At 39.8% G+C, this 27,098-nt stretch overlaps 1 protein-coding gene and 1 long non-coding RNA gene across 3 annotated transcripts in view; one reads left to right on the forward strand and one right to left on the reverse strand.

Annotated features, from left to right (window-relative positions):
• Positions 1-27,098, reverse strand: part of LOC142391332 (uncharacterized) — a 397,679-nt gene that overhangs the window by 241,759 nt on the left and 128,822 nt on the right. The window lies entirely within an intron of this gene.
• The window catches only part of dmd (dystrophin), a 215,905-nt gene that overhangs the window by 67,210 nt on the left and 121,597 nt on the right, over positions 1-27,098 (forward strand). For both annotated transcript variants that reach the window (XM_075477434.1, XM_075477432.1), the window contains exons 8-16: positions 435-553; positions 1,222-1,418; positions 8,721-8,849; positions 12,271-12,366; positions 13,946-14,044; positions 16,272-16,453; positions 17,315-17,465; positions 20,012-20,131; positions 23,049-23,150. In XM_075477434.1, coding sequence (XP_075333549.1) covers positions 435-553; positions 1,222-1,418; positions 8,721-8,849; positions 12,271-12,366; positions 13,946-14,044; positions 16,272-16,453; positions 17,315-17,465; positions 20,012-20,131; positions 23,049-23,150 — 1,195 coding nt within the window. The remainder of the gene's footprint in view (positions 1-434; positions 554-1,221; positions 1,419-8,720; positions 8,850-12,270; positions 12,367-13,945; positions 14,045-16,271; positions 16,454-17,314; positions 17,466-20,011; positions 20,132-23,048; positions 23,151-27,098) is intronic.

Genomic DNA, 27,098 nt, shown 5'->3' on the forward strand with positions numbered 1-27,098 from the left:
AGAGGGCTGCTGAAATGTGATTCATAAAAGTTTTAGTTGAACTTACAGTTGTGTGTTAATTCCAACTGGGTTCCTCTGAGATGAGTCGGGTCCCCAGTTTCCAAATCAGTGATTGTTTTTCAATTGGCTTTTTGGGCACATGACCTCCTTTCCCTATTCACATTATCAGAGCTATTCATCGACTGTTGATTACGTATCTTTAATCTAAAGATGGACCTTTACCTTGCTTTTGGCTGTATTTCTTTTTTTCTATTTTCAAACTTTGCATTCAGTGGCTACATGCGCAGTCATGTGAAAAAAAAGTGCACCTTCTTTTAATCCCAATGTTCTTTATGAGTCATTGAATCTTACACTTGTTTGACACACTGATGGGAAAATATAAATACGGTGGGTTTGGTGTATGATCCCTGATGATTTCCTTTTCATCTTGACAGACCAGAGCTTTTTGATTGGAACTCAGTAGAGAAGAAGAAATCAGCCACTGACAGACTTGAACATGCCTTCAGTAAGGCACAAGAACACCTGGGGATAGAGAGACTGCTGGACCCTGAGGGTAAGCAACATGCTGACACTAAACACAGAAACACACATCGGTTAATAATTAAGGTCGCTGCGGAGCCCTCTAGGGGACACGAGGGGAAAAAAAATTATGGGTGAGGGGGAAAAAAAAAAAAAAGGCAGACTTTTGCGGGAATCTGAGAAACTCTTTTGAGATCCTGCAAGCAAAGTTTGATCTCGCAAAAGTTTCTCGAGATCTCACAAAAGTCCATCCTTTTTTTTGTCCACCCGTGTCCCCTAGGGGGCTCCGTACCGTTACACAATATTTTTGACCAATTTGGACAGTTTTCACATCTGACAAGCTTTCTTACTACAATGTTTTTAGCCAAATTTGAATTTTAGTATGATCAAAGTAAAATGAGGGAGCTCATTCATATTTTATCATTTAATGAAATAAAATCTAGGGAGTCGTTGCCTTTCAAAAATGTATTACTCTGAATAAGGACTAATAACAATTTTACAGTTTTTTAATAGTTGAGTCCACTTTTGTTTGATTCTAAACCTTTCTTTAATGGAAAATTCAACTGTATGTTTATGAAAAAAAAAACCCTGACCCTTTGATATTCAATTGATTCTGACACTGAATACTGTTACACTGTAGCTGTCTCGGCTACATACTACAGTTTTAATGTTAACTTTTTTCACACTCTCTCTGCTCTGTAGATGTGGCCGTATCTCACCCTGACAAGAAGAGCGTCATCATGTACGTCACATCACTCTTCCAGGTGCTTCCCCAGAGTGTTTCCTTGGAAGCAATTCAGGAAGTGGAGACACTGCGACCAGCGACCGCTGCCAACATCTCCCATATTACAACAGAGGAACACTACCAGATCCAGACCCAGCAGCGCTTCTCCCAACAGGTTGGAGATGACAATGCATACGACAAACAAATGTTATGCGTACACACAGGCAAACACACACACACACACACACACGCACACACACACACACACACACACACACACACACACACACACACACACACACACACACACACACACACACACACACACACACACACACACTGTTTCAGGCCTCTTTGCCTTTACTGTGTTTGTGTCTAGCAGTTGTACCACATCACAAACGTTTTTGGGCTTTTCTCATGAGATATCTAGATTCATGACAAATAGTTTGAGGATATTGCTGACGAGGTTTGTGTCTACTAATCCCAAGTTCATCAGTGTGCATTGCACATTCACTTGGTCTGCTACAACCATGAGAGACAGCTCTCTCGGTAAGATTTGTCTTATCCTATTTTAAGCTCAATTTTTTTCACACATTGGCCCTTTGCCCTTGTATGAAGCTTACTTGCTCCTGCTATCTGCTTTGCCCCTGATTTTTCTCATTGTGCCTCTCCAGAGTATATTTTTTAGGTTATCATGTCTGTTACATCATTCTTCCATTGGAGGGGGTTAAAAGTCATGTGGCTACCCCTCTGCTCATTAATTCCTTGGAGCCAACTCTGAACGACTTTTCAAAGTTTTTGCTGTGCATCCATCCCACCTTGAAACAGGCTGTGTGTCAAGGCGGATTGTAGGAACACTCAAAGAGCCATTTGGACCCACAGAAAAGAAAAATACCGGGAGCCACAAAACCCATTTAACATCTAAAATGACGATAACACTGCATATATCGTTATTTAACTTTATGCTACACTATATTGCCAAAAGTATTTGCTCATCTACCTTTACACACGTAACATCCTATTCTTAATCCATAGGGTTTAATATGACGTTGCCTGACCCTTTGCAGCTATAGCAGCTTCATGAAATTGTCCAAAATCTCTCGGTATGCTGAAGCATTCAGAGTTCCTTTCGCTGGAACTAAGGGGCCCAGCTCCTGAAAAACAACCCCACACCATAATCCCCCGTCCACCAAACTTTACACTTGGCACAATGCAGTCAGACACGTACCGTTCTCCTGGCAACCACCAAACCCAGACTCGTCCATCAGATTGCCAGATGGAGAAGCGTGATTGGTCACTCTAGAGAACGCGTCTCCACTGCTCTATAGTCCAGTGGTGGCGTGCTTTACACCACTGCATCCGACACTTTGCATTGCACTTGGTGATGTATGGCTTGGATGCAGCTGCTCGCCATGGAAACCTATTCCATGAAGCTCTCTAACTGTTCTTGAGCTAATCTGAAGGCCACATGAAGTTTGGAGGTCTGTAGTGATTGACTCTGCAGAAAGTTGGCGACCTCCGCTGACCTCGCTCTGTCATTTTACGTGGCCTCCCACTTCGTGGCTTAGTTGCTGTTGTTCCCAATCGCTTCCACTTTCTTATAATACCGCTGACTGTGGAATATTTAGTAGTGAGGAAATTTCCCCACTGGACTTGTTGCACAGGTGGCGTCCTATCAAGGTACCACGCTGGAATTCACTGAGCTCCTGAGAGCGACCCATTCTTTCAATGTTTGCAGAAGCAGTCTGCATGCCTAGGTGCTTAAATTTATACACCTGTGGCCATGGAAGTGATTGGAACACCTGAATTTAATTATCTGGATGGGTGAGTGAATACTTTTGGCAATATAGTGTATGTTACCTTTTTTATTGTCTGTATAAAAAAGCTATTGTGTGTTGCATTGATTTAATCATTTAACTGCTCCAGAGAAAACTGAAATGTATTTTCTGCATGCAACAAAAACATTTTGAACTCCGAGAAAAAAAGACACTGAGTTGAAGTTTACTTTGAAATAAAACACTTTATTTGAGTCCTCCTCGTTTTTATGAAATTAAAAGCCGAACAGCAAAGGCAGTGTGCTTACTCTGGAAATGTCTTTAAAGGGGAATTTCAGTTTTTTTAAACTTGGACCTTATTTCTGGCATAAAATAAGTTTTTTTTTTTCTTACTCACCGATAACAGTCTGGTGAAAGTCGGTGACCTTCGGGCGATATTTAAATCACTCGAGATCCGCATATATCCATATAACGGGAGAGAACGTTTTAAAAAGCCAACGGAAAGTGACTCTGAAGAAAATAGTTGGTAGAGGTGTGAGAGGTCTGTTTCTTGTCTGGCTAGATGAAAGGCAGATAGGTGTCACCTTTGAATTACATGTCCAGATAAGGAGGAAGAAACATTTGGTGTGGAACCCCCCCCAACATTACCACACAGTAATGTTGCTTGGGCCTCCCAAAGATTAAATTTTATGTTAAATCCACACTTGATTTCGCTACACTGTACATAGCATCCATATATATCAAGAAGAGGATGTGTTTTTGTTTGAAGGGGTTAATGAGAAACATTGCAAAGTATCATTTGGGAATTCAGGTGCAGCAAGAGAACATTAGAAAAAGAGAGATGTGTAAAGGAAAGATATTGCCTTGGAAGAAAAAAAGAAATGAGGCACAAGCAGTGTGGTATAGTATACGCTGAGGAAATGAAGAACGAGTGGGAGCAGTCAAATAGGGAGTGCGAGAAAAAGTTACTAACAGCAGCTTTTATCTACAGCCTGCATCGTCTTTCATGATCAAAGCAGCCCTTACACCACTGCATTCAATCTCACTATATTAACAACAGAGACCCAGCGAGGAGCACAAAATGTCGATGTAGAAACTTTGAGATTACTGTATAAAACAAGGCAATGCCAGCTTTTCTGTGACATTATCTGAGCTGTCCTGATGCTCTAAAACTCCACCGTGCTAGTGTTTAAGGCAGGTGGAAATACTACACCATGCTATACTCCTCATTATATAGGAAAATAATAAATATGGTAGTATTTTTCAATCATAAAAATATCATAAAAGAAATAATCAAGTGATTCAGATGTAACTAAGTGGTCACTCCACTGAAACGGCTTCGTTGTCTGTGTCGGGAGCCTTAAAAAAAGCAGCTCTGTGCTCATCCTGCTTGATCTATTGACAGCGTTTGACACGGTCAGCTACCGTATCGTTTTTATCAATACTCTCAAACACGGGCATCACTGTCTTGGTTCGAATCCTACCTCACTTGGTGATCATTCAAAGTGTCCTGGTTTGGACAAACATCGGCTTCTCACTGTTTCAACACAGGGGTCCCCCAAGGCTAGCTGCTGAGGCCCCTTCCCTTTGCCATGTACACTATCTCGTGAGGCTCGATCATCCATGGCTTCTCGTATTACGTCTATGCAGATGATACCCAACTCTATCTTTCAGTTCCACCAGCCGATTCCACGGTCTCTGTGCGAATCTCAGACTATCTTGCTGAGATATCCACATGGAACTCAATCTCAAAGGGCACGTCACCCCTCTGTCCATTGAGCTCAAATTAAATTCTCATCACTAATGTTAGCCTACAAAGTGATTTCTGGGTCTGCTCCCACCTACCTCAACACTCTCATACAAACCCGTGTTAACCCTCAGCTCCTTCGTTCCACCAAAGAACATCTTCTGGTGCTGCAAGACTATTCTCATCCACAGTCCCCCGTTTGTGAAATGACCTACCCGGTGCTACCAGAGCAGGGGCCCCCCTCTCTACCTTCTAGAAGCTCTTGAAAACTCTGCTTTTCTGAGAGTAGATCCTCTTATAACAAACTAACCACTGACTATACTTTCATTCACTTCCTTCTCTTGGACTGCGCTTAACTAACCTAAACATAGTTTTAAGGAGTCTACCGGCCTCTTGACTGTCTAACTATATTGAACTAAAACATTTCTTTTTTTTGGCACAAGTACTGACTCATAGGTGGACCTAATAGCATTTGGAGAGAATTCTCAGGTTATTTCTCAGACATACATTATTCATGACAAAAGTGCCGCTCTTCACTCCCAGCTGACCCTATTCCAAATCTAACTTTTACAGCTAGTGTATTGCTATATACTTGTTTTAAACTAATGATCCATTTGGTGATTTTGTGTAGCTCAAATGTCAAACAAGACAAGTAAATAAATTTTAAAATTATATTAAAAACAACAAGATATTTATTTTCTAAGCAAAATTGCAGCTCAGGGGACATTGATAACCATTATATAAATGCTTCTAATCCTTAGAAAGTAGTTGCCCAGTTGTTCCATAGCCTCAACTAAAGAAAGGAAAACACAAAAGAATCTCATGTGAAATCCCCATTAAACGTTGATCAGTTGAATATTCACTTTAAACTAATGATATATAAATATATTAGGATTCCACCTATCTATAGATAATATATTTGGTCATGCTTAGTAAAATCTAACAAAATTAAAGATACATAACCTGATGAAACATTGCTGAGTACTTTAACTTTTTTATGGTTAAACATGGCTGAATATGTGAGGCAGATGTTTATGTATAAAGAACAAAGTGTTCTGGATTTTCTCATAGACAAGCAGGAAGAGTTATAGTATGTAACAAATTGAGTGGTGTTGGGGGGGTGCGGTGATTTGGATGTGGAGTTACTGGAGAACTGGACCAAACTTTGCAGGACAGGAGTTGCATCTGCTTTGACTCTGTGCTGCTGTCTGACTACATCTCTCACATAACGCAATGTGCCGTTGTGTCTGTGCCTTCAGCCTGGTTTCCATCCAAGGTTACAAAAAAGCCATCTTCAGAAGAGTCGAAAAATAAATAATCTTAGTGCGGAAGCCGAGAACGGCCATGGATTATTATTATTATTATTATTATTTATGCACTGTTATCTTGTGATAACAATTAGTTTTTTCAAAGTTGTGAAGAAAAAAAAATACGACTTGTTATTTCGCTTCCGTAGCCACTGGCTGTAGCTGTAGCCTACTGGTAAGTTACACTTTATGTTAGTTTGTGTACTTGACTGTGTTTGTATAGGGGCTACCGGTTAGCAGATGTACGGAAGCCGTTTGTAGCAACTCTTGTATGTTGCAATTGATTATCACGAGAAAACGATCTTTGTTATATCGAGATAAAAAAATTATACGCCAGGTTTTTTTTGTATGTTTTTTTCACAACTTTCAAAAAACAAGACGTTATCACACGATAGTTACGTACAGTTCTTTGTTGTAAATTCAAATTTATCATCAATTATTCCAACTGACTAATTACCAGATGAAAATTTATTCAAGCACGCAAGTATTATCTGTACGTATAGTTCTAAATGGAAAATATTCTAAATGAGACCAAGTAATTGCATTAATTAATTTATTTTTCTCTCTCTAGCTGTTAGCTATGTTGACCACGCATCCACAATTCAGTTAACTGTTTAATGTACAGTAACCTCAGTCTTCTCATCAAAAAAGTCCTCTTTAACCTAATTATTTTACTCCCTGGAGTTTGTGGCTGAGGTCATGGTAACGTTTTGATAACAAACAAAAAATATTGCTGTGATTGCACTTTCAGTTCTGTGTACTAAGTAATTAATATTTCCTCCACACTGATCACTTTCGAAATACAAGTCATACACCAGTGACTCTGTGAGAAAATATCCAGTCATGTATATTAAATGGGACTTTTTAAAACAGTATTTAACTGTTGTAAACTTATGTAAACCTGTGGCTGTTAAGATTACTGCAGTTTAAAGCATACTCTTACACAAGTGTGCTAACAGTGGCATGTATTTGTCTGCAGTCTTGTTTTTGATCTCGTATGACCACCACTGCTTATAAAACTTTGTATGGAGTATAGAAACTTGTAATATACCGTAGTTAAACAATGTAATATTACCTCTTTCCAAAATAGCACAGTCTTGCTGTCAAGAATACTTTTAGACTAATACGTTTGATAAAATAAAGGAATATGAATACTTCTTAAAACGTGACATATCAACACTGACCTGAGAAAAGAAGCTACTTCATTGTTGATTAAATGCGACAAACTAATTGCTAAAGGCCCTGTCACACTGTTGCGTATGAGAGAAGCGTATGAGTTGCGTATGAAAATTAATCATACGCACGAAAAGTCCTTGAAAATAAAGAATGACTAGCGTATGAGTAGCATATGAACTGCGCATGCCCAGCGTACGTTTCAACGCGCCTATTGAGAATGAGGAGTCACGTGACTCCGGTCGGCCATGTTGGCAGAAGACTCTATTGGTTGCCAGGGGCAACGCCATTAACTCAGCAGCCTTTCCACATTGCTCCATTATTGAAGTAGACGACGCGCTATCAACATCTCTCGAGACATTCATCTCGATCATGCCTCCCAAGAAGCAATCATCGTTTGCCCGTGCTCTGGGCCGAGGCAGAGGAAAAGGCAAAAAACAGAAGAATCATTCTCACCCAAACCTGCTGAAATGCCTGATGCACCTGCGGCTGATGGGTTACATGCTTCTGAGCGATCAAGATCCCCAACTCCTCCTCCTGACCGCTCCCGTGAATCGTCGGTTGCCTGCCGCCTCCACCTCCGCCCGTCTGGCGGAGATGGAGGCGGCAGACGGGCGGAGGCTATAAATACGCTAGCTGTACGGTACACCTTCATGCCAACATATGGCAATTTATGTCCAGCGTTCTCGACCTATCAGTAACGGACCTATATCATACCTCTAGCGTATTCAGCGTATCCCTATCGTATGCTTAGCGTATTAACCCTACGCACAAAAGTTTTGAGCATGTTCAAAAATTTACTTCTGCCTCACCGTATGCCAACGTATGCCAATGTATGCCAACGTGCTTGAAACGTATACAACCTATGCCTAACGTTCCCCTGGCGTATGTCAGCGTATACCAGCGAATGAGTGATAATTTTCATACGCTAGTGCCATACACAACAGTGTGACAGTATTCAAAATACTAGCTTACTAAGGCTTAGTATAGATTAGTTTAATGCTCAGTGGAAAGTCTGTCACTAATTGCCGAGTGTAAATGTTGAAGGACCGTTTTTCACGACTTTGGTCTTAGAATTGAATACATTTATATAATTTGTATTTGACTGCTTTTTGTACTCATGCTTCTTGAGATAAAAGGAATTTGTAAATTGGATGGAAACTGCGCTCATGTGAGATTATTCATGTTTCTTTTTTTTCTCTCTTTCTTGCTTTCTTGTTTCTTATCTTAATTTTGCATCGATGCTATTTCCATATTCATGTTGTTTTTCCTGCCTCCTCCATTTTTTGCTCTTACCCTTTCAATTTTCTACCTCTTACTCTTCCGTCTTTTTTTTTTTTTTTTTGGCTTTTGCATTGTTTTGCATTCCCCTGCTTCTCTTTCTGTCTCTTCCTCTTCCCTCTGCTCTTTCTGATCTCAATGCCAACTCCTCCCCTGTTCTCCGTCATTTTCTACTTCTCTTTCTATTCTCTCAGATCACAGTGAATGTGGCTCAGGGGCGAGTGCAGAGCCCCTCTCCTCAGGCACGTTATAAAAGCTATGCCTACACCCAGGCTGCATATGTCAAGTCGCCAGAGCAAAAGAGGAGGCGTGTTACTGATCAGGTCCGTGTCTTGCGATGCTAACACTTAAAGCCTGCAAAGATGCACAGATGTTTGGCCAAAACATCTGCGCATGCTTTGGCTAAATGGATGTTGTTTTGTCAGCTCTTTCTTTTTTGCTGTGTCATTGACAAAAATGTCCACGAAAGCAAGTCTGTGGGAAGGTCTTGGAAACACATTTAGAAACTTACTTTTGTGTCTGTTGGTTGTTTCAGAACAATATTATTGGCGGACGTGTAGTTATTTGATGCTAATCAGGTGCTTCACCTTATTCGTGCCTTGGATTTGTCACAATAAATGCTTTGAAAATATAAAAATCCTGTGAGTTTTGCTCATGTGCGAAGAAGAATGTTAAACATGACTTGCTGAGGTGGACATTTTTTGCAGTGTGCCCATCAGCTGTACTGTGTTAACAATTCATGTTACAAAATTAGAATCAATACTTAGAATGCTCTTTTATACGGTTTTATCTATGAAAATGCTTGGTTCCACTAAGACCAGGTTATCATTTTGTGTAGGCTGCACAGTTTTTATTATTCTTGCAGTTCTTCTCTGTAATCTTTAATCTGTCACCTGTTGGTGCAGAATTGGACTCATTTTTGGGCTTATTTTGCAATATTGTGACGCATCCTGAAATGAGAAAATTCCCACACCTTTAGAAATCATACATCCCCATCACACTACCTACACATGTTTCACAGTTGACGGTACATGTTTCGGATCATTAGCTGTTCTCATTTGATTCAGTTATGATTGATCAAAGAATGTAGTTTGAGAACTGGGGCCAGATGCATTAAAACTGTGGACACACACAAAAAAAAAAGGTCACATGTGCGACTTTCCCTCCACAGAAACGGGTATTTATAAAGGAAGAATGTGCGATGAGAGGATGCGTACCTCGCACATTTTTTGGACCACGTTTACGCACGTTTTGAAAACAAAGTAACCCTGATATACGGTAGGAACCAACAAAAACAAAACAAACACGCAATTTAACAGGATACAAAAAAACCCCGATAAATATATAAATAACCACGGCCGTGAATTATGGGTAATGGCTATTGATAACCTCTTCCATGAAACTTCTAAAAGGAAAATATTCTCTGGCACAAGATTGTCACATGTGCTTTGAAAAGCTGAATAAGAAAACATCAAACATACCATGATCCATTTGTTCATCTGTGCATCCTTATCCTGATCCAAGCGAGACACTGTAAAAACTGTGCTTTCATCCAATGTACATAAAACAGGAACTGTCAGTTCTCTCCGATAATCCTGATGTGACGTGGGAGCAGCTGCATGTTTTGGCTACGGGTTATAGTTGGTCCATTACTATTTTTTTACCCCTTCAGAACCTCACAGACCTTATACCTGTTGTTAGTTTTTAAATTCAGCCGTGTTTTGTTCTGCCTGTGAATACAGAGCTGAGAATCGCCAAATAAAACTTGGTTTCCTTTTTTCTCCGCTTCATTGTGTTTCTGTTTTTATCAAACAGTGAAACTGTGCTTCTGTTTTTCTTTGTTGTCGTTTTCATTTTCATGCCTTTTTTTTTTTTTTAGTGGAGGTGCAAATTATGTTTTGACATGTTAAATATAGCTTAGAGGAGTGTCCACGCCATGTTGGGCTAAAAGTGGGAGATGCGATCAGATTTGTGAATATGTGTGTAGTTTCTAAATGATTTCTAAAAGTAACACGTAACTCTATAGATCTGGACAATCTATATAATGCATATATACATTTTAGCCTTTGTGGGTACACACAGTTTTAATCATGAAACTGCATATAGTTTTAATGCTTTTGGCCCCAGGTCTTGCTTTTGCTGTTTTTGTTTGCAGCCCCCAGTTGATGCTATTCATGAGGCTCAGTATAATTAGATATGAGCTCCTTCAAAAGAAAAATAAATGTATATACATCTTACATGTTATTATACATATGGTGCAGTTCTTAAATACTTCCTTACACTTATTTTTCACTTTAAGCCCACATTCATGATATAAACATGTACAACATTAATAATAACTTAATATTTGGACAACTCACCTGTTAACACCTCTGAGGCTCACTGAGATATATATATTTGTCTTCTTTAATCCTGTCTCTCTAATTATGAGCAGCTGAGTGAAAACAAAAGTAATTAAGTAATTGCATTTTGATTTGAAGTGATGTTACTTATAGATGGCTTACTCACATTCCTCTCGTTACTTCTACTGGCACTTCCCTTTACACAAATTATAGAAAAACAACCCCAAACCCAGAAAGAGAGCTGTTAGCTTGTCCATTGTTAACCAGGAATGAGGGTGTAAGTCTTTCCCATAAGCCCTTTTTTGTCTCAACCCAGCTTTCTTTTTCCTCTTCTTCACTCCACCCCTGCATCCTCTGTGGGTTTTTCTCCAGATATGAGCAGGAATATCCTTTTTTTCTGGCTGACAGGCTGGCAGTGAAGACGATCATCGATCCCTGAAGTTATAGAACAGTGACGGTTTGGACTTGTTCCGCAGCCACGGGACGTAGACATCTCGCAGTCATGAGATCAACCATGGATTCCTCTGTATACCAAAGTGTTGTGGAATCAAATGTGAAGCCATCTGTTGATGGCTAAAGCCTGGTTGAAACCAAATTGTCCCAAGCATACCAGCGAATCTACAACCGAATGGCTGAAAAGAAAAGAATCGAGGTGATGCAACTGCTCGGTCACAAGTCCAGACCGTGACGGGACTGAAATGGTGTGGCAGGACCATAAGATAGCTTAGCATAAACAAATGCAGACAAATCTCAATGAATTTTCTACTAATTGCTCATTTTTCCTAAATGCCGTGACGTATGAAACCTTAGAGCTGAAGAGGGTGTATTTTTATTTATTTACACGATTGTATATTTTATATGTGATTGAGGTAGAAGCTGTAAACATTTGAGTTTCTAGGCTCTCACAAAACGGAGCACATTGTAATTTAAAACATGTATAAAGAGACTAACCCTAACAGAGCTGACTGAGGCTCTGCAGTTATCACCCACCAAGGTTGGGTCAGATGTATCACCAAAAAAAGGAATGGAGCTCGAGGACAAGTGTGGAGCCTTCTTAGTGTCCATAACAGCGGCAGAGAGAGAGGGAGCAAGTTGCTGAAGTCCGCAAATTCCTTCACCTGTGTTGACACTTCATGGGCCTTTTCCATTCCATTTATCCATTTAACTCTTTTCTTTTTCATGCCGTTTTTTTAATTTGACCTGCTCTTGACTGCCACGTTACCTCAGATTTGACATAGTGTTTGTTTCCTTGCGCATCCTCTTAATTTTCTAATCTTTTCCTTCCCTCTACTTCCAAGATCATCTAACAACGAAACAGCCCCCCCTTCTTTCTCCTCGTATCCCTTTTGTCCATCGCTCTCTTTCTCCTCCTCTTATCTCACACCTGTCCGTTCCTTCTCAGTTGCTGAGTCCCAATCAGGAAGAGCTGCAGCGGGGCCTGAGTCCTCTGCCTCCGGGCTCTACCAGCCTGGAGAGCTATCAGGCTTTACTGGAAGAGGTATGCCACTCATATTTTCTGTGTGTGTGGGTTTTATTTCTCTACGCTATGGAGCTACACACACATAAATGAATGAAATAATGAATGAATGAATTATTAAAAGCATTTCAGTGAGCCACTCTGATGCCCCTAAATTATATGTTCTTCATTGCCTCTAACAGACACCTTATTTTCTCTTCTTAATGAGTCCCAAATACCCAGTCTGTGGCTAAATCTCGCAAAATCACTGTTTTCTTTGCAACTTGTTAAGAATGAGACTCCTTTTTTTTTTTGTGGGTATGGGTACTGCATATATCTGTATGTATACGCAACAGCAGGAGCAAGTGGGAAACGTCATACAGGTTAGTAGAAAGGACAAAACGCTCACCAGCATACACACATGCTCACTCTCACAGCGGCTGCAAATGCTTCGGAATCTACTGATAGATTTATATGTGGTCTCAACCAAATGTGGTTTAGAGATTTTACTATGGGGGCTGGGTGGGCAATCTCCCCAAGAGATCCAGAGCAAATGTTGAGGATGTTTGCGTTCTCGCATGCTCCCACTCCGGAACATCTCTAGAACATTTTAGTGCTGTCAGAGCAGATAATGAGGTGGCGGTTCTGATCACTCTGTGTGTGTATACGCTCACATAGACTCGAGAGGCCTGTCGCTCCACACACGCCCCAGAGTTCCATCTTGCTCTCTTTTTTAAAAAAAAATTCCCAATAAGTCCCATTAATTAATTTTGTGGTCACTTTTCCAGACTCTGCTGTGAAAAAAAAATAATCCAATTTTATGTTTATGGCAGTCGCTTTTATCCAAAGTGACTTACACTGGTAGGCGGGTAGGGTAAGGGGGTCTTGCCTAAGGTCCCCTACTGGAGGTAGTACCTTTCATGTAGGGCAGTGGTTCCCAAACTGTGGTACGCGTACCCCTAGTGGTACGCGGAGGTACTGCAGGGGGTACGCAGCTCACGGGGAGTTTTTATTTTATTTATTTATTTTTTTTATTAAGGCGTCACACTTTTATGGAGGACTGTTTATGAAGGAGACTCCAGTTTTGTGATCAATGTTACATGACTTAGGCCTGTTAATGTATTCTTAAAAAGAGAGAGAAATGAGTTATGTTCATGTATTCTTAAAAAAAAGAGAAATATTACTTGTTTAAGTTAGATAACAAAGGAAGATTATTTTGATTTAGTATTTATGCTATTTTGGTTAATTATTTATATTTCAAGAAAATGTTTTTTATTCTTATGTTGAATTAAACTGAGGTTAAAAAAAAGAGAGAGAAAGCCTGAGAATTTTATGTTCAAGTTAAGGATATTAAATAAAATGATTTTCATGTAATAACCACTGTGTTGCTCTACTTTTGGAGAATCATCGCACGCGTTGTATGTGTGAGGGGGTACTCAGGCCAAAAAAGTTTGGGAACCTATGATGTAGGGGATTTGAACCCCGGTCACCCACATGGCTATCTTACCACTACAGAGAACCTTAGAAAAAACAGAATACCGTGTATGTTGTTTCATGTAGCTATGGTATAATATACTTATTCTTTCAGTGTATTGATTTGAATGAACTCTGCCTATAAAAGGTGTTGACGTGGCTGCTATCAGCTGAAGATGGCCTCCAGACTCAGCCTCCCATCTCCAACGACGTGGAAGAGGTGAAGGAGCATTTCCACACGCATGAGGTAGGAGCTGGTGCATTGAGGTTGAGGTTGTCAGTTTTGACTATATTTACCTTACAAATTTTGTTTGGTTGTTTGATGTTTTACTGTAGATTTAATAAAAAAAAAAAGATTTTGGACTGCACAAATGAGCTGCTACAGGTTTACATCGGGGGAGTTTTAATTTTGTTTTAATTTTTATTGATTTTGAAATGTTTTTGTTCCAATAATTTGTACGTCTTTGGGCAAATATCATATTTAAATTAGCCACATAAAATCTCTCAAATTCTGTTTTGAATCACTTTTTCTTAAATTGGTTATTCTTAGTTTATGGTATTTTACATTTCACTCCTCTACATTATTTTGTACATTTTGCTCCATGTACGTTTTACGTTCAAAACAAAGTATAACAGGGCTTATCTGGAATACAATGCAATATTATAGATTAAAGTTTCTCCATAACAGTATAATATTAGTTATAGTTATGTATGTTGTAGGATTATGATTTACAATCTTTTTTTCTGTGGGATATCCTAGAAAGATTGCATTAAAGTTGAGTGCTTAGAATAAGCAAATGAAGCACAATGGTAGGAATTGTATATATAGTAAATGATACATACTTGTATTGCGCTTTTCTAGTCTAGTTGACCACTCAAATGGCTTTAGCACCACATGCCAAATTCACTCATACAGCACGTCTTAGACTTAGTCAGTGCTTTATTCTTTGCATTCGTACACATTCACTCACCGACAGACGCATCGGTAGGCAGCGTGACCTTCAGTATCTTGCCCAATGACGCTTTGACATGCGGTCCCAGGGAAGCCGGGAGTCGAGCCACCGACCTTCCGATTGGTAGATGACTGCTTTTCCCCCTGAGGGAAAGGGTCGTCAGTTACCCTTTTTCAATCCAAGTGGTTCCAGTGCTGGCTCAGAGCTGATGCTAGAGCCAATTCCAAAATGGTTTTTACTGAGAAACTCGTCTCATTGTCCACAGTCAGAGAGCCAAAACAGAGCCACATAATTAAGTCACTTCAAATTTCTCTTTCAATGCGTGTTTGACCCTCACTAAACTGTTGATCAAACAGTTTTTTATTTAACAACAGATTACAGTGTTTGTCTTGATTTCCAAGCAAACTGATGTTTTAATATCACTTGTAACGACTTGTAATATCGTTGTAACAGTGTTTTAAACAACAGCTGGTGTTTGTGAGCAGTCTTTGCAACAATGAGCGGTGTTTACAAATGCTAACAGACATTAATGACCAGCGATATAAACTTAATTTCTACACGTCACTTTGAGCGGGATCTGTTATTGCCAGTTTACAATGTCAAAACACCTTATAATGTTGATAGAAATAAGTTTAAGAGAACAATTTGTTTTTGTCTTCCCGTCTTTCCTGTCCTCTCAAAGCCCAGCTGGTAGAGGCAGATGGCCACCCTCCCTGAGTCTGGTTCTGCCAGAGGTTTCTTCCTGTTAAAAGGGAATTTTTTTCTTTCTACAGTCGCCTCGTGTACTCTCAGGATGGGAGATTGGATCGAAGTGAAGTTTCAGTGCAGTCTGTTGGTTTCCTTAGCTAGACACCTTTTTTTTAAATTGGCTCTGTACGTGTGAATTAGACTAATTTGAAATTTAATTAATTGGATTTGGATTACATTACAATATATTGGACTCTAATTGGCTTGAATTGGATTGTTTCTTTGAAGTGTCCTGAGATAACATTTGTTGTGATTTGGCGCTATATAAATAAAACTGAATTAAATTGAATTGAATTGCAAACACTGATTGTGAATGCCACTGTATGTGGTGCATCAAGCAGCTGTCACTGACATGACTGGAAATTGTTACAACCCAACTCAGCTAAGGATAAAGGGAGGTAGCATAACTGACAACCTGATAAGGTTGACCAAACTGTTGATGAAGAATTTAAATACATAAGGATGAACACAACAAGTGCTTCACAGGGTATAATCTCGTAAAAAGGGATGAAAAAGAGGCCCAACAGAAGCTACTTTAAGCAAAAATAAATATAGCTAAAGGAGACTCTAACTTAGAGTCATTAATACCAATCTAAGCAAAAAAAAAAAATGATAAAAACAGTGGGAGTGGCACCCTTCAAATCCTCATAGAGAGATAACGGGAAAAGCCTCAATCCGAGTGTGATAGCCTCCTAAAACTTTGGAAGGTTGTTAATGCAAAATAAATGTAAATGTTGTGAATATTTAAATTAAATGTTCCTGCTTCCTTTCCAGGGATACATGGTGGAGTTGACAACTCACCAGGGTAGCGTGGGACGGGTGCTTCGCGCTGGTGCTGCCCTGCTGGGGGAAGGAAACCTTAGCGAGGAGGAGGACTCTGAGGTCAGGGAGCAGATGAACCTCCTGAACTCCCGGTGGGAGCACCTGAGAGTGGCTAGCATGGAGAGACAGAGCAGGTACATAAAGACATAGAGACTTTTACTCAAGGGAACATCAAGCAAAAGGCGTAACATATAATTAATAGTACAATGGCCAGTTTACACCAAAGTTATACACCAAAACAGCTTTGTTAATTGTTAAAAAGTCCAATTAATCCTTGGTCACCCTCAGTTAGAAAACAGTGAACCCTCGGCTTTGGGTTGGGAGTGATTCACTGCCTCAAGGGGAGGTGTTGAAACATCTCAGACTTGTTCACAAGGGAGGCTGAACTTGGTGGGGGACTGGAGCAGGAAGAGGTGGGTGGGAAGGACGGAGGACTGGATATCTCTCCTCAGACTGTTCCTCCTGTGCCGTGGTCCCAGGTGAGTAGTCCAAAATGGACAGATTGGCGAAACCTGGAGAAAAGCATTATTTATACCAAAAATGTCTTCATCCAGCGAAAGCCCGTGAATAAAGATTAATCTGTTTTGCACAATCAATGAAGGTCCCCCGTAGCACATGATATCTATTGTTACAAAAAACAGGAGTCATTGTCTTTGCTGTGAATTTAAGGATAATTAACACTGTACCAAATGTAATTAACCGTTCAACTATTATCTTTGATAATATTGTAGATTAAAGCACAGAGCTGTGCAAACATGGTCCAGAACACAAATAATGACAACAATAAGGTGGCCTTTGCTGGTTTGATTTACTTGATTTAAACCAGCACAAAATCCCTGCTTGAGTGTTAAAATGCCTTTCTTTTCACTGCTGTATGGCTTTTCTGTTTTGTATTCTTTGGAAAATAAAAGAGCCTGAAGCCTGTTTTGTGGTAATGATCTTACTTGTGACTTCAGCATACGATTGAGAGCCCCTGACTTGTGTCTCCCTCCCAGACTCCATAAGGCACTGATGGACCTACAGCATCAGCAGCTTCAGCAGCTCACAGACTGGTTGGATGTGACAGAGGCACGCATTAAGAGGATTGGATCTCAGCCACTCGGTCCTGATCTGGAGGATATCAAGCACCAGGTTGAGGAACACAAGGTGGGCACCTGCTGGCCCAAGCCGTGCTTATAGAACGCAGCTCTATTTAACCCACCATACTCCTCGTTATCATCCGTATTTCTAAACAGAATGCTTTCCCATTATATCTTAACGGCTATAAAATTAAGAAAAGTATCAGTACTTGGTCATGGTGCAGATGAGAAGAGGCTTTAGCGAAAGATCCGCGCTGGCTATATTTTAAGATTTTAAGATATGATAGAAAGAAACTTTAGAAGAGCATGATATGAATAGAAATAATCTATTTATACCATGCCCTCATTTATTCAAAGCACAGGGAAGGAAAGAAAAAATGTTGTTTAAGCAGATATACACTGAGGAATTTATCAAGTTTTCTCACTGGTATCAAACCAAGAAAAATTTGGGTAATGTAAGGTCGTCCAAATTTGATGCTCAGGGAGTTGCAATGTTTTTGTTCGGACTGCTTGAGAAAACTCACAGAACTTTCGAAATCTTTGTATAATAAGATTACTAATTAATGTGCCTAAGGCCTACATTATAGCGTTGGGTTTAACTATTTTACCTTTTAATCTCGTCTCCCCATGCCAGCCTATGTTTTCTTTGAGTACTCTGACTTGAAAAAAAATAAAGTAATTGGAAGGCGTGTAAAATGTACCAATAAAATAAACCAATATTTGATTTAAAATAGAATAGAACACATCAGATTTTTTTTTGTTTTCATGGTAAATGTAAGCTCATCTTAAATTTGATGGCAGCAACACATGGGACAGTATCATGATTAGCACTTTGTAGCATGAACTGCTATGAATATTTAGCAGTACTTTTTCTCTGCTGTTACACATCAGTGAGCTTCTCTTGTGCAACTAGGGGGTCAGTATTTTGGACAAGGACACTTCCACACAAGAAAGTCTTCTGACTAGAAGACAATTACTCTTCAACAGGAGCCATGGCTTAGTACTTAATGCTAAATAAATAAATGGTGTGCTTCAGTTCGGGAACACAATATGACATTGTTGACAGTAGGCTAATTTGAGTTTGCCTTTTGTCTGCGACCTGGGAAGGGGATCAGAGGATGTGGAAAATGAATAGCCATAGATTAGTTAAAGGAATTACACACAGACAAAGGGACCCCAAAGCAGTAGACATTTCAGAAATTAGGAATTGTTTAACCAAAATTGACTGGGGCTTCAGTAAACAAGTTCAGAGGGGCTGTATGAGAGTAAGCAGACAAAGCTAAGATTAAGATCAGATTTATTGGTCATGCATACACACAAAATTTGTCCTCTGCTTTTAACCCGTCCAGGTAAAAGCATGGGGGTACGGTGCCTTGCTCAAGGGCACCTCGGCCGTGACAAGGAGGTGGACTGACACCCCTCCAGATGTTAGTTTCACCAATATTTTGAGTGGTGAGAGTGGGAATCGAACCGCCAACCTTCCGGTTATTGGAACTACTGAGCCACGGCTGCCCATAAGGCTGGTAGTGTCACAAATAGAGAATTAATTCAATTCAATTCAAGTCAGTTTTATGTATATATAGCACCAAATAACAACAAATGTCATCTCAAGGCACTTCAATAATATAGTCCAATTGAAGCCACTTAGAGTCCAATTCATTGTAATCATAATCCAATGAAATCCAATTTGTTAAATTTCAAAATAATCCAATTTATTCATATAGAGCCAATTCCAGTGTTAATTTAGTCAGCTTTTTTTAAATTTAGTCTTAGTCTTAGTCACAATGTTGAAAATCAATTTTAGTCTTAGTCAAATTTTAGTCATTTTAGTCAACACTGTACATAATAGAAAACGAAATGGCTCCATACATCCAGGCGTTGTTTTCGCCCAGCTCCAACAAACCGTATACCGGTATCCGAGCCCGACGCCATGACTGGACTGCAAAGTTGAACTAGCTACGGTTAAGTTATAGCTAGCTACCGGCTACGTTACTTGACATGGGAAGGGCCTAAACTCAACTGAACTCGACTCACTGAACTACCACTGATTGAGCCGCGCGAGGCACTGTGGGACAGGCGCCGTGCAGGGACAAACAGGGCAACAGCGCGTAATCTTTTATGAAGTTCAAGAAACACTTATATTAACAATTACAAATTACAAATTAATTATAAACAATTACATTTTTTAATGTCCATTCGTGCATGGCTTGTAAATTTGTAAAGCCACAAGTACACGTACAACCACAGGTAAACCTGCAGTTTGGGAGCGAAGTGCTCTGTTGGGAAAATATCTAACAATGAGATCTTTGAGATATGATGGAGCTCGGTCATTAAGAGCTTTATATGTGAGGAGAAGAATCTGAAATTCTATTCTGAATTTAACAGGGAGCCAATGAAGAGAAGCTCAAATTGGAGAAATAACATCTCTCCTGTTAGATCTCATCAGAACTCTGGCTGCAGTATTTTGGAGAAATACTTCAAATAAATCTGACTATTCAGAAAGAAAATATATAGATTATTGTCTCTCAGGAGACCTAAATCAAGAATTCTCTTCATGTGGTTTGGGAAAAAAGAAAAATATGTGTTTAATCGGACCTCTTTTGTGTGCCGCAGCTTCTGCAGGAGGACCTGGAGGTGGAACAGGTGAGGGTGAACTCTCTAACCCACATGGTGGTGGTGGTGGACGAGAACAGCGGGGACAGTGCTACTGCCGCCTTGGAAAGCAAGCTTCAGGTGAGTAAAACATGAGCGACCGGAGGTCTCGTTTTTTGGGGGGTTTTTTTTGTGTGAATCGTCCCTGGCTTGAGCCATTCCCTGAAAATGATATTTTCTAAGTTGTGTGTGGACGAGAGATTGTAATGTGAAATTCTTTTTTATGTTGCAATAGCAATGACGGGCAGGACCAGGCGATTGGAAAGAGCTGACTGATAACTGTAGCAGCTTCATGATACTCAGTGATTTTCTTCATGCCAGGCGCAGTGAGAAGGGACAAAAGAAAAACGACTGTATAGAGGGAATAGCAAAGGAGGCCGCAGGAAAGAAAAAAATCCTGATTATTAGCATTGTAATGGGACACAACTAATCTAAGCAAACTGCCTCAATTGGATTGTCTCAATTGTTCTTTGAACAAAGGACCGTCTCACTGATTATGGAGAAGTAGTCCTCTGACCCGCAGCAAAAAACAACAACAATGGGTTAATATTAGAAAAAAAAGGAAGAAAAAGAAAAATCTGCAACCATTTAATCTTAGAAAGTTTGAATATTTTTTTTCTCAAGGGGACGTTCTGAGTGAGTCAGAAAGGCCGATGACACACACCCACAATTAAAAAGGGAGAAGTTGTTGATGAGAAGAAATGAATAGTTGTGAATTAGATTAAGATTTTGTTGTGCTATAGAGATTTGTCAAAATAGCAAATCTCTCCTTCTGAAAAGGACAGCGTTATTTCTGTCATTTTAGTGGATTACTTCATAAAAATAAGAGTGGAGAATTGTGTGTGCTGGAATGCAAGAATTTATATTTTCGCCCTGCTGTCAAATTGTCGTTTGATGAAGTACAGGCCATTCATCTTAGGTTTAACCTGCTGTGCATCTGTCTATGTGTGCCGGTCCCCTCTCATTTGTCTCACTTTTTAGGAATTGCATTACAGTGACTTTCTTTTCATCCCCTTCTTCAGTCCCTATCCCCTCACCTCTGTTTCTTTGTCCCACTGATGACTTTTTTTGAGTGGACAGATTGTGGGCTTTGTCTTTGCCAGTTAATTGGAACAGTGGAGTGTTTCCTCTGCATTAAACTGCTAACAATCACGACCAATATGTACATGAAACGTGAAAGAAAAATCTACTTCTATGTAGGGCTGGGCGGACAGTACCGATAGCTATCGAGGAGTAACTTTTCCTCGATAGAGAAACAAAACATGGTCAATATACTTTTCGATAGATTACATTCGTCCATTTTTTGACAGACAATATGAATAGCCAATCACAAGGAGACTTGCGCCGCGCTGAACCAATCATGGGGCTGGAATAGAGCCATGCCAGCAGCAAGTTGTGGCGTGTTTGTTTGTGCTGCTGCAGTCGTATTAAAAAATAAAATAAAATGAGTGCTCCCTCAGACAAAACGATAAAGACACTGCCCAAGGCGTAAGGGATGACACTGTTGATAAGAAGGGCCCGAAACGTTTCGGTGGTGTGGAGGTATTTTGGTTTTTTGAAGTCCGACACGAAACAGAGTAGTGTGCACTGCAAACCATGTCGAGCGCATGTTCTGACAAAGACAGGGGCTGTGTTCGAAACCGGATACTACATACTACATACTACATACTTGCAAACTGCATACTTCCATACTGCATATTCATCGATCAGACAGTATGCAGTGTTTACCCACAATGCATTTCGCTCCTACCCAAGCCGAAATCAGCCGGCCTGAAGCTGATTTCACTTAAGCTCTAAATTCTGTAAACTTTAGCAACATTTGAAACATTTTCAGGCGAGAAAGTAGTCGTTTAGATCCCCAACGTGTTGAAAATCTGACAAAATACCGGCTATTTACAATTTTGTTCTGACGAACTCGGCGCTACTAAAGCTAGCCGTAGTGAGCAACGCACTTCCGGTTATTTTCACAAAATAAAATACCCGTTGCCTTTTATCATAGGGAAAGCCATTATGATACAATTGGTGCTTTTGTTTTGAAAACAGGAAGTGAACCTACCCTCGTTGTAGCTAGCTTGAAACTGCCGTTTTGACAGGAAATGATGATCGGCGACGTCAAGTTACGTTGCATCTTGGGTAGTTTGAGTATGAGTAGTAACCTCATGATGCATACCCAACATTTAGGAGAATCTAGTATGCATCCGGGAACTTCTCGCTTACTCAAACTCGCATACTAACTCAAAAAGTTAGTATGAGTAGTGGGAGTAGTAGGAGAAGTATGCGGTTTCAAACACAGCCAGGGAATACCGCTTATTGTATTGCAAAATACATGCTAACAAAAAGCACAGTGGAAAATAAGGGCTTCAAGTGGATGCTAAAAGTTATGGACCTGATATATATCGATATCGACTGATATATAAATATATATATATATATATATATATATATATATATATATATATATATATATATATATATATATATATATATAAAAAAAAAAAAATCGTGATGACTTTTTCCCATATCACCCAGCCCTACTTCTATATCATGATTTATGATATAAACATGATTTATGAACTTTCCCTACAATGTTGTCACTTGACATTTTTTTTGCAATGCATTTCTTTTTATCATGCAAGATGTAAATACAGTTTTAATACAGTTCTTCTTCGGCTTCTCCACAATGCAAAACGATACAGGAGACAATTCCTGTCAGCAGCAATAGCCACACATATTTGACAGCCTATAATGATTTTGTGGGGAATTTTTGTTTTAAATAGAATAAAAGATTAGATAATTAGAAGAAAAAAAATACTGGGATGAATTGCATTTTGAAAAAAAGAAAGTACTTCTGATTGAATTTTTGACTGCAAAAGGAATTAATCTGGCAAGTGAAAATGGTACTCGGTGTGCATTTGGGGCGATGTCATGAAAATGTTAGCCCCTCGAGGCAAACAATACTGATAGATAATGCATATTTGTCCTCTTTGCGTGTGTGTAGGTTCTTGGTGACCGCTGGGCAGCTATTTGCAGATGGACAGAAGATCGCTGGATTCTGCTTCAGGAGATTCTTCTGAAATGGCAGCACTTCACCAACGAACAGGTGAAACAGTTTAATTCCTTGTGTTTTAATTTGTGAAACAAAAATTGTTGTTTTTTGTTATGAATGTTGGACACTAAATCCTCCAGATCATATTCACCCCTATATATTTTGCAGGCTTTAACAGAAAGTTTAAGCATAAACAGATGTTATACGGTGCTTCTTATGGAACAGATCAACTGAATTTTTGATCTGGTCATGGGTCACTGGTGTATAGAGATTCTATGCCGTTAAAGATGTCAGAATGCATTATGATTATTTGACATAACCATTCCGATTTCTGCAGTTGTTTGAATCATATTAATTTACCTTTACGAACAGCTGGTTGAAACTAAATTAAATATCCTGTTTCTGTAATGTTTTTCACCATTTGATGTTGTTGAATAACTGAATAATAGAGCTCATAACCTTTTAATTATATCATCTAATTTCGTGCTCCTTTTACTCTGGACATCGACAAGTGCAAATTTTGTTTCGAAAGACTTGACTTTAATCTAGAAACACATTTTTTTTTTTAAGGAGTGTCCCTGTATTATTTTTCCCAAAAATATCTTGACAAAGTATACTGCCAAAAGTCTTCACTCACCCATCCAGATAATTAAATTCAGGTGTATAAATTCAAGCACCTAGGCATGCAGACTGCTTCTGCAAACATTTGTGAAAGAATGGGTCGCTCTCAGGAGCTCAGCCACGAAGTGGTCGGCCACTCAAAATGACAGAGCGAGGTCAGCGTAGGTCGCCAACTTTCTGCAATCACTACAGACCTCCAAACTTCATGTGGCCTTCAGATTAGCTCAAGAACAGTTAGAGAGCGTCATGGAATGGGCTTCCATGGCGAACAGCTGCATCCAATCCATACAAGTACAATGCAGAGCGTCGGATGCAGTGGTGTAAAGCACGCCGCCACTGGACTCCAGAGCAGTGGAGACGCGTTCTCTGGAGTGACCAATCACGCTTCTCCATCTGGCAATCTGATGGAGGAGTCTAGTTGCCCAGGAGTACGTTTCTTCTCTGACTGCATTGTGCCAAGTGTGAAGTTTGGTGGAGGGGGGATTATGGTGTGGGGTTGTTTTTCAGGAGCTGGGCTTTGCCGAAAGCATAAAGATAAAGAAAGACGAATCATTAATCATGTTTTTTTTAATCTGTTTGAAAAATGATTTGTCAGCATAAATAATTGATCATCTCGACTTTGTTGTGGCTGTGTTATAAGGTTGGAGAAGGTGGCTGGTTATTATCACACCCAAGTTCCAATGATGGCCTGAGCTGTTACATATTCTGCACTCGTAAATAGTTAAATTTAGATTGATAATATGATTTTCATCGACTGATTTTTCATAAGAATGTTCTAACAGTGTCCGCCCGAACTTTTGCATGTCACTGTGCATAAGGCTGGACTAGCACTGCTGCAAAATGCACACATACAACATTAAAACAAACAAATGGAAATAAATATTATATATAGCAACTTAAGCTGAAAACCAGTATTGAATCATATAGGCAGTATATTAGGTCAGAAATATTAAGTTTATTTATTAATTTATTTAATTGTATCGCAGATATTTTTGTCCAGAGCAGCCAAAATATGATTTGCTCATGATCTGTTTTGGACATTTTGGAACAGCGGATTATAAACCACAGATCAGACTAAAGTGAAAGCCCAAAACTGGATTCGAGCCATCCTTTGTTTACCACTTAACATACCGCATTAAACAGATTAGAAAGAAGACTGTCGCGGCTCGGTGCCTCGCCGATTCACAAAAAGGACCCAAGAGCAGACGCAGAACACTGAGAGATTTAGAGTCGGAACAGAGTTCATTGGCAGGTGAGCGGTGTTGGAAGCCAGAGGGAGGATCTGGGTAAACGTGGAACTTAGGTCCAGGTGGGAATCCAGAGTGAGGAGAAATGACGACGGAAGTGGTACTGAAGAAAACACGGCGGTATAAGCACTCGAAACTAAAACTTTCAGCGGAACACAGGGGTCGGCCTAATTACCACTGGTGAAGTGAGACCATCTGGTGACAATCTTAAGACTGCTTCTTGATGAAGACAGATGAGGAACAGGTGTGACGGCAGGAGCCGTCCAGACTCCGCCTCGGACTCCCCGGAAACCCGCTCAGTCGCACCGAAGGCCCAGAAACCACAACACCAACACCACAGCCAAGCATCATCGAGACAAAGACGATATAATTCCCTAACATAAGCGCATTTTTAATCAGCTTAGTATTGTTGATTTGTTTTTTTTCCCCCATGGAGCAAATGGGCTTTAACACAAATCAGATGCACTGTTATTCTTCGTTTCTTTAATTCTAGCAGAAAAGATGCACGAAATGTAGATATTAGAACAAAAACGGACTCATCACTCTTCTGTGGTTTATAAGAAGGGATTATAGGCCTCATTGGCTCAAAGACATCCATAAAGCCAAATTTAGCTTTTTCAGGCTGATCTGGGGAAACATTATGTCTCAGTACACCTCTTCTCTGGACATCTTCGACATGGTCTTTTCTTCTTTTCCTTTTTCCTTCTCTCTGTTGGGTTCTAATGGTACCTCATCTCTCCATGTCCTTGTTCCCTCATATTTGACTCATCTTCACACCAACATACAACCTGATTATCCTCTTTGCATGTCTTTTCTCATATTCTTTCATTTCAGCTTCCTCTCGACTTTTTTAATTCTTCACTTTATTCTTCTCGTGTGTTTGCCTCTTTCTCGTCTCTTCTCCCTCGCTGCCTTAACTTATTTCCCAACCCATCCCATCCCTCAGATTTTTCATTCCCCCTCCTCTTTCCTCCTTTCCTTTGTCCCTCTTGTGTTTGTGTCTTTTCTTCTCAGTCTCGTGTTCCTTCTATATCCTCTTACCCCTTACTGTGTTCTCTTTTTCCTATATTTTCTTTCACTGTAATTAATGTTCCCACTTCTTTCCTTCCAATCCTTTGTTTCATCTTCTATACTGCCCCCTGTTGCCCCCCCTTCTCCATTATCTCATCCCCTTTCTTTCCCTTTATGTTCCCCCTCATTGTCTTTTTCACTTCTTTATTCTTTCCACCCCGTCATCCTTTTATTCTCTGCTCCTTTTTAGTCAACTTTGCATTTTCCCTTTTTCCCACCTTCTTTGTTCTCATCTCTCATTTTCTATGATCTTATTTCCTTTCAGCCGTGTCCAACACTTATACTCTTCACTTCTTTTTCTCACCAAGCCTTCTCTATTTATTTATTTCTATAGCTCCATTTCATAATGGAGCTGTATGACACACCCTGTTCATCACAGGGCCAACACAGAGACAAACAACCATGCACACTCACACTCACTCCTAGAGTCATTTTAGAATAACTAATTGATCTAACATGCAACAAATTGCGTTGAATCGTCAATTTTGATTCAATTTTGATTCAATTCCCATCCCGGGCATGAAAATGGTGGCAGCCAACAGTGGAGACCTTTAGCCAGACTCAAGAAGGGTGGCCAGCTACCTCGAACAGTTTAGGGGTGAGAGCACAGAACAGATGTAAAAAAAAAAAATCAATGAAGAATAGTTGTCCAGGAGTACCTGCTCTTGGCTTTCTGATTAAGAAAAATGAAAAGTTAATGACAGCAAAAATGGCAACTGTATAAATAAGAGATTAAAAATTAAAAAAAGGATGCAACATGGGAATTTCGCCCACAAGTCGAGGCCTAAAAGAGACGGCAGACTACAGGAAGAACGTGATTTACCTTGGGAGTCTATGAAGGAAACCAAAAACACGGCTGAACCAGAAAACCATGAAACAAAAACTAAATACAAAGTTAACCAAATGGAAAAAGCTGACATGTAGAGTTTCAGGGATTAACCCGTGTAGAATGTGACGGCGAGGATCTGACAATGACTGGCAAAGAAACAAGGAGCATAAGTACTGTGGGGGGACTGATGAGTCAGGTGAGAGTAGAACTGAGGAATGAACAGGGAAGCTGAGG

This window comes from Odontesthes bonariensis, chromosome 11 (assembly GCF_027942865.1).
Source record: "Odontesthes bonariensis isolate fOdoBon6 chromosome 11, fOdoBon6.hap1, whole genome shotgun sequence".
Taxonomy (NCBI): domain Eukaryota; kingdom Metazoa; phylum Chordata; class Actinopteri; order Atheriniformes; family Atherinopsidae; genus Odontesthes; species Odontesthes bonariensis.